Source organism: Heloderma suspectum, chromosome 1, assembly GCF_057233095.1.
Source record: "Heloderma suspectum isolate Gila_16-S chromosome 1, 16-S_ref, whole genome shotgun sequence".
NCBI lineage: Eukaryota > Metazoa > Chordata > Lepidosauria > Squamata > Helodermatidae > Heloderma > Heloderma suspectum.
The window spans coordinates 37,536,619-37,549,435 of record NC_139458.1 but is presented as its reverse complement, the minus strand read 5'-3'; the positions used below and the strand labels follow the sequence as shown (position 1 = coordinate 37,549,435).

The window sequence follows — 12,817 nt, the reverse complement described above, 5'->3', positions numbered from 1 at the left end:
AGAGCAAATAGTATACACCACGGTTGTGGTGGAGCAACTGCAGGCACTCTTGAAAGATACTGGTTATCTAGAACCATTCCAGTCTGGGTTTCAATCTGGTTATGGGACTGAATCTGCCTTGGTCACCCTGATGGCTGACCTTTACCGAGAGGGACAAGGGGACTGCCCCCTTTTTAATTCTTCTTGACCTCTCCTGGGCTTTTGATACTATTGGCCATGGTATACTTCTGGATCGACTCTGTGGGATGGGTATTGGAGGCACTGTGTTACAGTGCTTCTGGTCCTACCTATGGAGCCGATTTCAGAAAGTAACATTGGGTGATTATTCCTCTGCCCCTTGGCAATTGAGCTGTGGGGTCCCGCAGGGTACCATCTTGTCTCCAGTGTTGTTTAAAATCTATATGAAACCATTGGGAGCGGTCATTAGGGGATTTGGAGCCAAATGCTATCAGTATGCTAATGACACACAGCTCTGTCTCCCTGTGACATCTGAATGAGGGCCAAAAAACTGAAGCTGAACCCTGACAAGATGGAAGCCCTGTGGGTGAGTGGTTCCTGAGTCTGAAAGTTAGGCTCATTGCCTGTTCTGGATGTGGTTTCACTCCCTCTGAAAGATCAGGTTTGTAGTCTGGGGGTACTTCTAGATCCATTGCTATCGCTGGAGGCCCAAGTGGCCCTTTTATTAGCTTCAGCTGGTTCATCAGCTACGGCCTCTCCTGGACAGGGATAGCTTGACCATGGTGGCACAGGCATTAGGAACCTCCAGACTGGATTACTGCAATGCACTCTATGTGGGGCTGCCCTTAAGGCTGCTCTGGAAGCTGGAGCTAGTGCAGAATGCAGCAGCTCGGCTGTTGTCGGGAGCTGCCCTTTTCAGCATGCAACTCCTGTGCTGAGGGAACTGCACTACTGTCTATTTGCTACCGGGCCAGGTTTAAGGTTCTAGTACTAGTGTGCAAAGCCCTAAACAACTTGGGACCAGAATACCTGAGAGAGCACCTTCTCCCTTACCAACCTGTTTGGCCAATGAGGTTATCAGAAGGCATGTTTCTGGTGGTTCCAATTGGAACTGATTGGAGTCCACCAGGAGAAGAGCCTTCAGTGTGGTTGGCCCTTTCCTATGGAATTCTCTGCCTTCGGAGGTCAGGCAGCTGCCAGTGCTGTGTTGCTTCCAGCACCTCGTGAAAACATTGTTATTTCAGGAAGCCTTCTTTGAGTGGCCAGCCATGGTTTTATCAGAACTCTGTTTCTTTTTTAAAACAGTACTTATGGTGTTACTAAAAATAGTAACACGGTGTTCTTATAATTTTATCCTCTCCGCTGTTCACTGCTCTGAAATCTTTTGGATGTGGAGTGGTATAACAAATATTGTAAATAAAATAAATAAGTAATAAATAAATTATTGAATTCTACTATAGTAGAATTCATCTATACATTAGTACTTGTTGCAGTGTGTGGAGTGGTTCATTTGGAGGTGCAAATTATCACTTCTTGACATCAGAGTAGTTGCCTCCATAACGCTAGCCTAATGGATAAATGGTTAGAGACTAATAGGTGCAGTAATTCCTTAAAGCCTGGGTTGAAAGTTCCTAGGGAATAGATGGAAGCTTTCTATAGCCTCTTTGGTTTTGGCTTTGTTTATGCAAAATGGAATCTGCATACATTTTGAGAACAGTAAAAGCATGTGAAAGAGCTCCCATAATGGAATATCTCACCTTCTAAGTACTTATGAAGACATCACATGGACTGTGAGGAAATATTGCTTTAACACAACTTCAGCTTTAAAGAGAAAGCAATTCTTCCCGACAAAACTTTAACATTGAAAGTATCTAGCTCAAAGATCATATAACAGGATCCCACTCCATCCAGACAAAAAATTAATCTGCTTGGTATTTTACATGACTCCTTCTAATAGCCAACTTAGGTGGTGAACGCCACCAGGATTGCAAAATGGGGCCACTGAGAAACAAGACATATATGTATTGGCAACATTTGCAGAAGTACAAATAATAATTTAAAAACCCTAAAGGGGTGACCCCTCCCCCCCACCGCCCAAAGCAAGCCATTGAAGATTTGGCATGCTCAATATCCATGGAAAGTAGAATGATAGCTGGAAAAGAAAAACAGCACAGGGGATGCAGTGCACTGCTGGTGGGAATCGTTGGCTGGAGCCCTGAATAGGAGTACTCCTTTAGGAGGGAGGATACATTGCAATATTTTGTTGCAGGTTTTACTTGTCCTTTTTATTACATATTGAGCCCCAAGACTCTTACGTCTCTTGCTCTGTTCTTATGATTTTGGTCTAGCTGCCATGTCGGCCTGGTTTGGATATAATGCCAAACTATGCTTTGTGCTCATCCACTCCCCCTCCCTCCCCTTACACCCTCTCTCACTTCTGATTTTTCTGAATGAGGTTTTGGGCCATTTGGATATAATATGAAATCAGAAGTCTGAGAGAGAATGCAATGGGAGAATGAAGCATGCAAACCCAAGGTTCATCAGGTGTCTTCAGACCTTTCCAGACTTCATGTTTTGATACAAACCCAGCCACTCCCCCCAAATCCCCCAAACATGCAGTTGTTAACTCATCTTGTGACTCAAGATAGGACTTCTGTAACTGGGATATGATATTTTCCCAGGACTCAGTTTTGTTGCTAAGAAAATCAAGTTACACCTCCCAGTGAATATGTCCATTGCTCCTTTTCTACGTCAGCTCCAAACCGTGGTCCTAAATAACTTAAGGGTGCAATCCTATCCAGAGAGGCGGCCACCTCCGAACTTGGAGGCGACCGCCTATCCAAAGCAGGGCAGGAGAAGCACGGAGGGGATCATTCCCTCTGCACTCCTCCTGCCCTGCCTTTTCGGCTACACAGCTGCGGGAGTATAGAGCAGGGAAGGAGCCTACTGTACAACACATAGGATGTGTCGTACAGGCATTTCCACCCTCCCCGCCCCGGAACGCCTCCAGCCGTGACCCTTGTTGGCCACTCCAAGCTTCTCTTGCGAGCGTAGAGGACGGGGCTGTTCTGCACTGCCTCCGAGGCACCGCGGAAGTGGAGGGAGGTCAGTTCTCTGGGAACCGACCTCAGAGTGCGGGCTCTGAGGTCAGTTCCTGGATAACACGATATCCTATGGCCGTCTAGCCACTGTCCAGTGGCCATAGGATTGCTCCCTAAAAGTCATAGTAAAGTTGCTTTAATTATGGGAAGAGGAATAATCACTGTATGTTAATTTCAGAATGAAAGGAAAAGTTATGTGTCTTTATTTTCTTCCATTTACAGTCCAATACCTGAGACCACTGAAACCTTTTAATATATGGGTTTGGGCACAAAGTGAATTGATTTAAACCAGTTTCCAGAGGGGAAACGGCAAAACTTATAAAGAGTCTTGTGGCACCTTAAAGACTAACAAATTTATTCTGGCATAAGCTTTTAAATCGGTGATTTAGCAGAGATTCTGTTCTTTGTCCTGTTGATGTACTAACATTAAATTAAGGTCACCTCTCATATAGTTTGATGATTTTATTCCATTTGCTGAAATGTGTATTTTTTCTAACTCTTTTATTTTAGTGATTGACTATCAAACCATTCCTAGGTATGGACCAGCAAGCCCATTCAAAGGACATTTAAGTACCAAAAGTAATGGTAGGTAATTTACATGATGTGGTAAAGAACAAGATTTTTTTTTTAAGGTTTGCATAAAATGTTTATTGTGATGTCAATGGGGAAAAAATATTTAAACGGTCAATTAAGATTTTAATAATAATGTTATCAACCTTTTTGGTTGACCAGTATATTAAGGGCACAATTCTACAGGATGCTGCCCAAATGACAGAAGCCTCCAATGTTGGAGGCTTCTGAGAATCCTAACACCCTGCCAGGCTGTTGCCAGCAAGGCGGAAAGAACGACAGAGGCTTTTTTCACCTCTCTGCCATTCTCTAGCTTTGTTTTTCTCACTAGATGGGCCTTTGAGCCTGTCTAGTTGAGTCATGCGCTGGGGACAGGGACTGGGGCTGACAGGCCTTTGGATCCAGTGGATCCACGGCATGTGCCTGCCCCACTCACATTCCCTTGCCGTCCTCATCCCAAGTTAAACTATGGAATCCGTTACCACAAGATGTAGTGATGGCTACCACTTTGGACGGCTTTAAAGGAGATTGGACAAATTCATGGAGGATAAAGCTATCAATGCCCACTAGCCCTGCTGGCTATATGCTACCTCCAGTATCAGAAGCAGTATGTCTATGTATGCCAGTTGCTGGGAAATATGAGCGGGAGGGTGCTGTTGCACTCATGTCCTGCTTGTGGGTTTCCTTTGGGCAGCTGGTTGGCCACTGTGTGAACAGAACATAGCCTCCTCCCATATGTGCCTGCCTGGACCTTAAGATCATCAGCAGCAGCCCTTCTCCGTGAGCCCCTGCCAAAGGAAGTGAGGCGGGTGGCTACTAGGAGGAGGGCTTTTTCTGTTGTGGCACCCCGGCTCTGGAATAAGCTCCCTAGTGAGGTTCGCCTGGCGCCTACATTGTACTCCTTTCGGCGCCAGGTGAAGACCTTTTTATTTTCCCAGGCATTTTAGCTTTCTAAATTTTTATCTTTGCTGTTTTAAATCTGTATTTTAAACTCCTGTACTGCTGCTAGGTTTTATTGTGGTTGTATTGTTATATTGTGGTTTTAATGTTCTATATATTTTAAATTGTTTTATTGTGTGTTGTTTGGTTTTAGTTTTTGTGAACCGCCCAGAGAGCTTCGGCTATTGGGCGGTATAGAAATAAATAAATAAATAAACAAACAAACAGAATGCTGGTCTAGATGGTCTGATCCAGCATAGCTCTTCTTATGATCTGTTACGTTCTCAGGAGCCTCCGCAGACCTTTCCGTGGCAGCTGGGAGGGCTGAATAGGGGTGGGTGGGGGAAAACTGAGTGGAGATTTCCACCTCTGAGTCTGTAGATAGCCAATACCCTTTGGCCCCTGAGACGCTGCATAGGGGTCATGGGATTGCTCTCTAAGCTGAAAACTGAACATTATTCAGTACAAGAATATCAGCTGATTAAAAGAATTTAGTCCTTTCATTGTCCTGTTTTTGACCAATTAAAGACACATCTCAGTGTGGAAAATAGTTGATAAAGCTTGACTAAATATTTTTTTAAAACTCCCGTCTTAAATGGCTGGTCTTGGTCAGCCTTCCTGCCTGGTGCCCTTCAGATGTGTTGGACTGTAACTACTAGCATTCCCAATGGCCCTGCCAGCTGGGAATGGTGAAAGCTGCAGTCCAACATGTCTGAAGGGCCACCAGGTTGGGGAAGGCTGGTTTAGTTCAAGAGATGTACATAAATGATATACAACAGTGCCTCCAGTAGTGAGCACCCTTGCTTGAGAGATTGCCAGTTAGAATCCACATCTTTGTTTTATGAATAACAAATTAGTTGCCTCAACAGTTAGGTGATCAGTGCTTTCATTCCTCTTTGGCATGAAATCTGCTGTCAGGGCCTTCAGGCTGCAGTCCTCCAACCACTTCAAAATAGTCACATTGACTTCATAATGGGGCTATTCTGGAGTAACTGTTTTAAGGATCTCATCTTAGTTTCATATGCAAGGATATGTTTTGCTGTTTGGCTGTTAAACTTACATCTCAGAAGCATCACTGAAATGGCTCAGTGATTAGTGCTTGGCTTGTTCATGGCTTGATCACTGAAGGGATTGCATTCTAATGTGAGTATTGATTTTATTCCGCTTAGGTACTCAGAATGCCAGTTTAAACATTTGCAGTGCCCTGCTACCATGTGCTTAGGGCTAGACAGGGGGCCTTATGGAGTTAGCAAATCAAAAAGAGAAAGTGCAGAGATGGAAGCCAAAGTGCTGATGGTGTTAGAGCAGATCTGCTGCTGGCTCTGAATGAAGGAGAACTGAATGAAGGAGAGCTGTTTATCCAGTAGAAGTCCACGTACTGTTTGGAATCTGAGGTCCTGGTAAATGCAACTAGAGTTTCCTCATGCCAGAAATGTTAAGGCAGCCTTCCCCAACCTAGTACACTCCAGATGTGTTGGACTGCAACTCCCATCATTCCCAGCCAGCATGGCCATTGGCTAGGAATGATGGGAGTTACAGTCCAGCACATTTGGAGGTCACCAGGTTGAGGAAGGCTAGGTTAAGGACACTGAAAGAAATTTCACCCCATTTAAGCTAATCTGTTTAATCACAGGAAATACATGTGTTGAAGTATTTGGCTAATTAAAGCTCAGAGCCCCCAGACAGCTTTTAATGTATTTAAACATACTGTTTTAAAACCAGGAGCTTACCTTAGATGAGACGTTTTAAATATATTGCTCTGTGGGGCTTCCTGTGGCCCTCCCATTCAGATTTCTGATCAAGACCAATACTGCCTATAATACTACAGCTTCTGGTGTTCCCAGACCATCTTTCATCCCAGTTTAGATGAGACTTACAAGATAACCTCCTCCTGTTGTAAAACAAGTACCTCATAGGAAGCACCATTAATGTTGGGAAGGATTCTCTGCCTAAGACCAGGATACCTAAAGGACCACCTCCTACCATGTGAGCCTGCCCATTCTGTTAGACCAGCCTTCCTCAACATGGTGCCCTCCAGATGTTTTAGACTATAGTTCTCGGCATTCCTGACCATTGTCCATGCTAGCTAGGCAAATGAAGTCCAAAACATTTGGAGGGCACCATGTTGGAGAAGGCTGTATTAGACTGTTTAGGGAGGACCTCTTGCACATCCTTCACCATCTGAACTTTGGTTGTCAGGAACACATTGTAGGATCTTTTCTGTTGTCATAGCTAGATGTTGGAACAGATCCATTCCAGCTCCCTCCCTGAACATGTTTTGGACTAAGGCTCTTGTTTGATTGATTTGTTTGACTTTTGATTTTGTTTTTGAAGAAGGAAGAACTTCTTCACACAGCATCTAGTTAAACTATGGAATTTGCTAACACAGGACGTAGTGATGGCCACCAATTTGGATGGCTTTAAAAGGGGGTTAGACAAATTCCTGGAGGAGAAGGCTATCAATGGCTACTGGTCCTGATGGCTATGTGCTACCTAGAGTACCAGAGGCAGTGAGCCTATGTACACCAGTTGCTGGGGAACATGGGTGGGAGGGTGCTGTTGCACTCATGTCCTGCTTTTGGCTCTTTCGTCAACAGCTGTTTGGCCACTGTGTGAACAGAATGCTGGACTAGATGGACCTTTGGTCTAATCCAGCCTGGCTCTTCTTATGTTCTCATGACGCTGCCAACTCCTAGGTTTTACTTTTATTTTCAGTGGATAGTATTCAAGTGCGCCCCAGTGCTAGCGCTAATGAAAATGGTGATTTGCCTCCGAAAGTCGGTAGCAGCGCCGAAATTCAGCAGCAAATCACAGCTTTTTCACATTGACCTAGCAAGCACTAATTAAGTTGTGCAAGCATTGTTTTCCATTCTCACAACATCACAGGGATACAGCTCATACTACCTTGACTCTCTTGCTTTTCGTGTTTTAACTGTTTTAATTTTTTTACATAAGTTGCCTTGGGCACCTCTACATTGAAGTGGAAAGCTGGGGTGTAGACATATTTAAGCAATAAATAATTAGATAAATGTTACTGGCCTTGCCAAATCCTGTTGCCAGCTTGCAGACACTCAACCTGCATATGAAGTTGCCTCCATGAAAAAGCAAAATTGAAACAATTAGGACAGAACTAGGGCACCACTCTGGTTCCTTGGGTGCAGACCTCTGGGAAGCTCTCCTGGGCATTGAAAATGAATGATTGTTCATCGAGAGCCCTACCGTTCGTTCCATTCATATGTTTATTTGTTCCAAAGGACTTTTGTGGAGCAGCTTCCTGGTTGACTTTGCTCTTAATGGCTTTTTCAATGCCCCTTTTGCACTCCATGTTTCCTGTTTTAAACTTTGTACTTGTTTCTATAACCAGGTGAAGAATATTGGCACCTTTTTAATAATGCTCAAATGTGCTTTAATTTTATAGCTTTCTGCATCGACTCCTCTTCCCGCAGACTAAGTAACCAGTACCTGATCAGGGATCACATGGCTGTCCATTACAATAAAATCCTTTCAGCCAAAGGTAAATATGTACATATTTGAGCTTTATACAACCATTTTGAGCCCTTTTTTGTTTTTGGAACTCCCAGCATGTGTGGTGTGGTGGTTAGAATGTCAAACTAGGACCACAGAGACTCAGGTTCAAATCCCCACTCAGCCACAAAGCTTGCTAAATCACTATCCCTCAGCCTGACCTACCATCCCTCAGCCTGTTGTGAGAATAAAGCACAAGAAATAAGCAGAAGTAAAGGGAAAGAATGCTCTGGTCCCATCCATCAGTCAAAGGAACAAGTGCCATCAATAGCTATTCAAGCAGGAACCAGCAAGGGATGATCAGCCTGGCCTAAAGTGGATTTCAGTGCCTGCTTATAGCTAATCCACCTTGTGCTGGCCTTGAAGAACTGATCTCCCTTCTTTTCCTTTTCCCGCCACTCCCCTTCTCTCGTGTGTCTTGTCATTTTAGTTTTTAAGCCCAATGGATGGGCCTGTCTCTTTTTTATTGCTGTGAACCACTTTGAGAGACAATAATTGTCAGAAAAGCGGAATAAAAAATGCAGTAAATAAATAAATAATAATAAATAAAATGAGTGGGTGGGGTAGAGCCATGTATGGTACCCTGAGCTCCTGGGAGGAAGGGTAGAATAAAAATGCAATAAATAAATAATTAAATACGCATGTCGCGCGTTCCCGTGGTTCAACCCCTCTGATTGTGCGATGCAGCTTCTTGAGGCAGCGAGTGGTCTCAGAAAGTATCAAAGTGGTTCTTCCTTTGATTGGAAAGCACCGACATACTCGCTCTGGTGCAAATTTCAGTCAGGAGACACAGGAGGGAGAGATCAGATATTTTCCGAAATTCTTTTGACATCCAAGTTCTGCCTTGAGCCAAGGTCCAGCTTGCCTGGTGTAGTATTACACTATTACACTGATGTTTAGCACCAGTAGTGTGCTAGGCCCTGTACAATTAGAGACCATAGAAATGGCATGTGATTGTGGTGCCAGCATGGCGGGGATAACGCTAGGAGTGTAGGCTTACAAGGGTTACAGTATAGCCGTTGTAGGGTTACGAGGCTATATAGCAGTGGTGGCCAAGCTTTTTTGCAAGTATGTCACAAGTCAAATCCCAAGTATGTGCATGTGCCATGCTAGAAGCTTCCATGACACAGGTTAATTGCCCATGCTACATAGTATTGTCCAAGATATGCAGTATTGTCTCTGTTTAAACTGCAAGTTCAGCCTCTTTCCTGTTCTCCTCTATTCACCTTACCGTCTTCTTCTATGGGTTGGTTATTTAGGAATGCAGTTTTCCTTTAATCTATATATTTTTTTTAAAAAACCACTGACATTTAAAGGCTGCCATTTTAGAAGTAATAGAACAGTGCCAAAACCTAGCCTTGCCAGCATTTGACTGAGTATTTGAAATGCTAAATTAAATCAGAAATTCTAGTATTATTCCACCCCTCCGTCCCCCATAAAAATTATGGCAAAAATAAAAGTGCTAGACTGAATACATCCTGTGCCAATATGTCAGTCTAAAGATTTTGTATCATTAAGCCACATCATTTGCCATTCTTTGGGTTGCTGAGCAGATATTTATTCTCCAAAGAGGGTGCTGTATCCTAATTAATATTTGGCTCAAGCATCTTGGCATTAATTATCCTCTCTCTCTTTTTCATTACATTGAGTCATCACACTCCTATTTTCACCCTCTATACAATCATAATATGTGGTTCTATACTGTTTTTTTTTAAACTCTCATCTCTTATAAAGAGTTTCCAGATGTTACTGTTGTAAGTAGCAACAAGATGAAAATAACAGTATATGTCTATTCAGAAGTAAATCCCATTGAGTTCAGTAGAGCTTCCTCTAAGCTACATAGTCAGTAAATAAAACTCTTTTAAAAATTATCTTTAATTTCAAATGCTATGTGTTTCCCCCAAAGACAACCTCTTAATACGATCTGCGTTCTGTTCTGTTCATCTTACGTAAAAGAATTTATTTTCATTTATGCCATTCTGATTTAAAGGGGCTTCTTTAAAGTTCACATCTATTTGCTTGCTCCATTGTACAACGTTAATTCTAGGCTCCTGATCCTATAAACATCAACGTTGCCTATTTTGGACTTAATATTAAGTTAGTGTTGCCATCTTCATGTCACACTGTCCATCAGAACTTTTCATTTTCAAACACTCCTAGCGTTTGTGATCTAAATATATAATCAGATATACAAAAATTAAATAAAAACAGCTGGTACCAGGCCTGTAAGTGGAGCAGTACCTTGCACTGGGTATAGTTATTCCTAGGGATACATTCTAGGGTGGGAGAAGAAGAAAAAAGCAAATAGCCACTGCTGTTCATCCTGAGAACAGAGAGCAGGAGGGACCTAAAGATGTGGGAGATTCCTATTTGCTCAGGATCATGCCAGGCAGGACAGGTCCTGAGTCCTTCCCTCCTCTTTGTAAGCATCTGACTAACATGCTGGGAGAGAAGGTGCTCAAACAACCTTTGCAGAAGGTGAGCGGAGCTAATGGGACCATTGGGTAATATTCAGTGTAGAGTAGAACACTAATACAAGAGGTGTAAGGTAGGGGTCAGCAACTTGAGCTCTGGTGGATTGGCTATTGATGGAGACAGTTCTGGTAGGGAAGGAACCAAATGGCAGTTGGTTGGAGCTGAGTTGATGTAGGAGCCATCCCTGTTTCAACCTCTAATGCAGCCAGATGACCAGTCCCCAGTCTGAGATACTTTGCAGAATGCTAGAGCTTCTTGTTGGTGAAGGCATAGCACTCTGCACATGTTCAGAGATAGTATCGGTTCATTATTACTGCTAAACAGTTTCCAAAGCTCAGGCTGCAGGTCTGACCTCTGAAAAAACCCTGGATCAGATTAAACCTTGAGTGGCTTAATTTATAATTAACCTGTTGCTGTTAGATCTGACAGATCAATACAGTATTTCTGCCTGTTCCAGTACACATATTTCTGTCATGAGTAGTCTTCCCTATCTTTCAGTCTTTCGAATAGTTTGGGCAATGTCATGCTATAAATGACATCCATGGAAAATGGATGATGTCTTGTCCCTACCGCCTCATAAGCTAACTTGGAGAATAGAATGGTTGTTGACAGTATCTTTTGCTTGTCAATCAAACTAGAGGCATTTCTCTTAGGATGGGAAGAGAGCACTACTTTGTTAAACAAAAAGAGCATGACCTGCAATTTTTCTCCCCCGCCCCCTCTAATATGAGAGTTAAACTTCATTCTTTTAAAATGAAATTTTAGAATTTGGATGGGATAGTACACTATCTAGTGTACCAGACTGAAAGCCGAGACTCCAGATAACAGCCCAAATTCAAGATACTATGTCAACTTTACCACTTATCCTTGCATTCATAGTTTCTTCTCTTCCCAAATAGAGGAACAAGCCCTGTCCTGTATGTATATATGTATGTATGTATGTATTTATTTATTTATTGAATTTCTTAATCGCCCATCTGGCCGGTCACCCGGCCACTCTGGGCAATGTACAGCAATACAACAGTTTTAAAACAATAAAATTCTACATTAAAACATCATATTTCTAAAAATACCCTAACCCACCCCAAATGCCTGCCTGAACAACCACGTTTTTAATGCGTGGTGGAAGCTCATTAAAGAGGAGGCATGGTGGAGTTCCCTAGGGAGGGAGTTCCACAGAGTGGGGGCCACCACAGAGAAGGCCCTCTCCCTTGTCCTCCCTCTCTGATGGGACAGAGAGAATGCCATCCGAGGCTAATCTTGTTGAGCGGCCTGACTGGTGTTGCTGGAGGCACTCCTTGAGATAGGTTGGGCCGGAACCGTATACGGTTTTAAAGGTCAAAACCAACACCTTGAATTTGGCCCAGAAAACAACTGGTAGCCAGTGCAACTCCTTCAGCACCACAGTGATGTGATCATGCCGGCGGCTGCCTTTAATCACGCGTTCTGTACCAGCTGCAGCTTCTGAACTGTCTTCTAGGGTAACCCCACGTAGAGCGCATTACAGTAGTCTAGATAAGACTAGACCAGGGCATGTACTACTAATGGGAGCAGATGGTCGGGAAGTTAGGGGCACAGCCTCCGTATCGGATGGAGTTGGTACAGCACTGTCCAGCTCACAGCTGACACCTGAGCCTCCATGGACAACTGGGAGTCTAAAACGACCCACAGGCTGCGGACCTGGTCTTTCAAGGGTAGCCACACCCCATTCAACACCAGATCAACATCCCCCAACCTCCTCTTGTCTCCCACCAAAAGTACCTCGGTTTTGTCAGGGTTCAGCATCAGCTTATTCCTCCCCATCCAGCCACTCGCCGTCTCCAGACATTTGGACAGGGATTCTACGGCCAACCTTGGTGAAGATTTAAACGAGAGGTAGAGCTGCGTGTCATCTGCATATTGATGACATAACACACCAAACCTCCTGATGATAGCCCCTGTAGAGGATGTTGGATATACAAAGTAAACAGCGGAGTCCCTTATTAAAAAAAGAGATGAAAAAAGAGGAAGGGTGAGTGGCTACCCTTCACAGAGCTGAGGAAAGGCAGGCTGCTTAACTGTACCTATAGCTCTTCAAGTGGTCATCTGTGCATTCACACATATGGGCTCTGCGCTTGCGCAGAGTCTTGATTCAGGGAACTTCTATAGCTGAGGAACTTTTGGAGGGAACCCTTCCCCCACCATCCCAAGTGGGTTCCCGCTTAATCCCTCAATTCCAAGGAGACCAAAGGAACCTCGGTACCAACAAT

General features: G+C 43.7%; 1 protein-coding gene across 2 annotated transcripts in view; it reads left to right on the top strand.

The window, feature by feature from the left end:
* The window catches only part of SPATA7 (spermatogenesis associated 7), a 90,278-nt gene that overhangs the window by 25,956 nt on the left and 51,505 nt on the right, over positions 1 to 12,817 (top strand). The window contains exons 2-3 of one of the 2 annotated variants that reach the window (XM_084841184.1): positions 3,570 to 3,644; positions 7,987 to 8,082. In XM_084841184.1, the coding sequence (XP_084697310.1) occupies positions 3,570 to 3,644; positions 7,987 to 8,082 (171 nt within the window). The remainder of the gene's footprint in view (positions 1 to 3,569; positions 3,645 to 7,986; positions 8,083 to 12,817) is intronic. The other variant, XM_084841192.1, reaches the window with a different exon arrangement.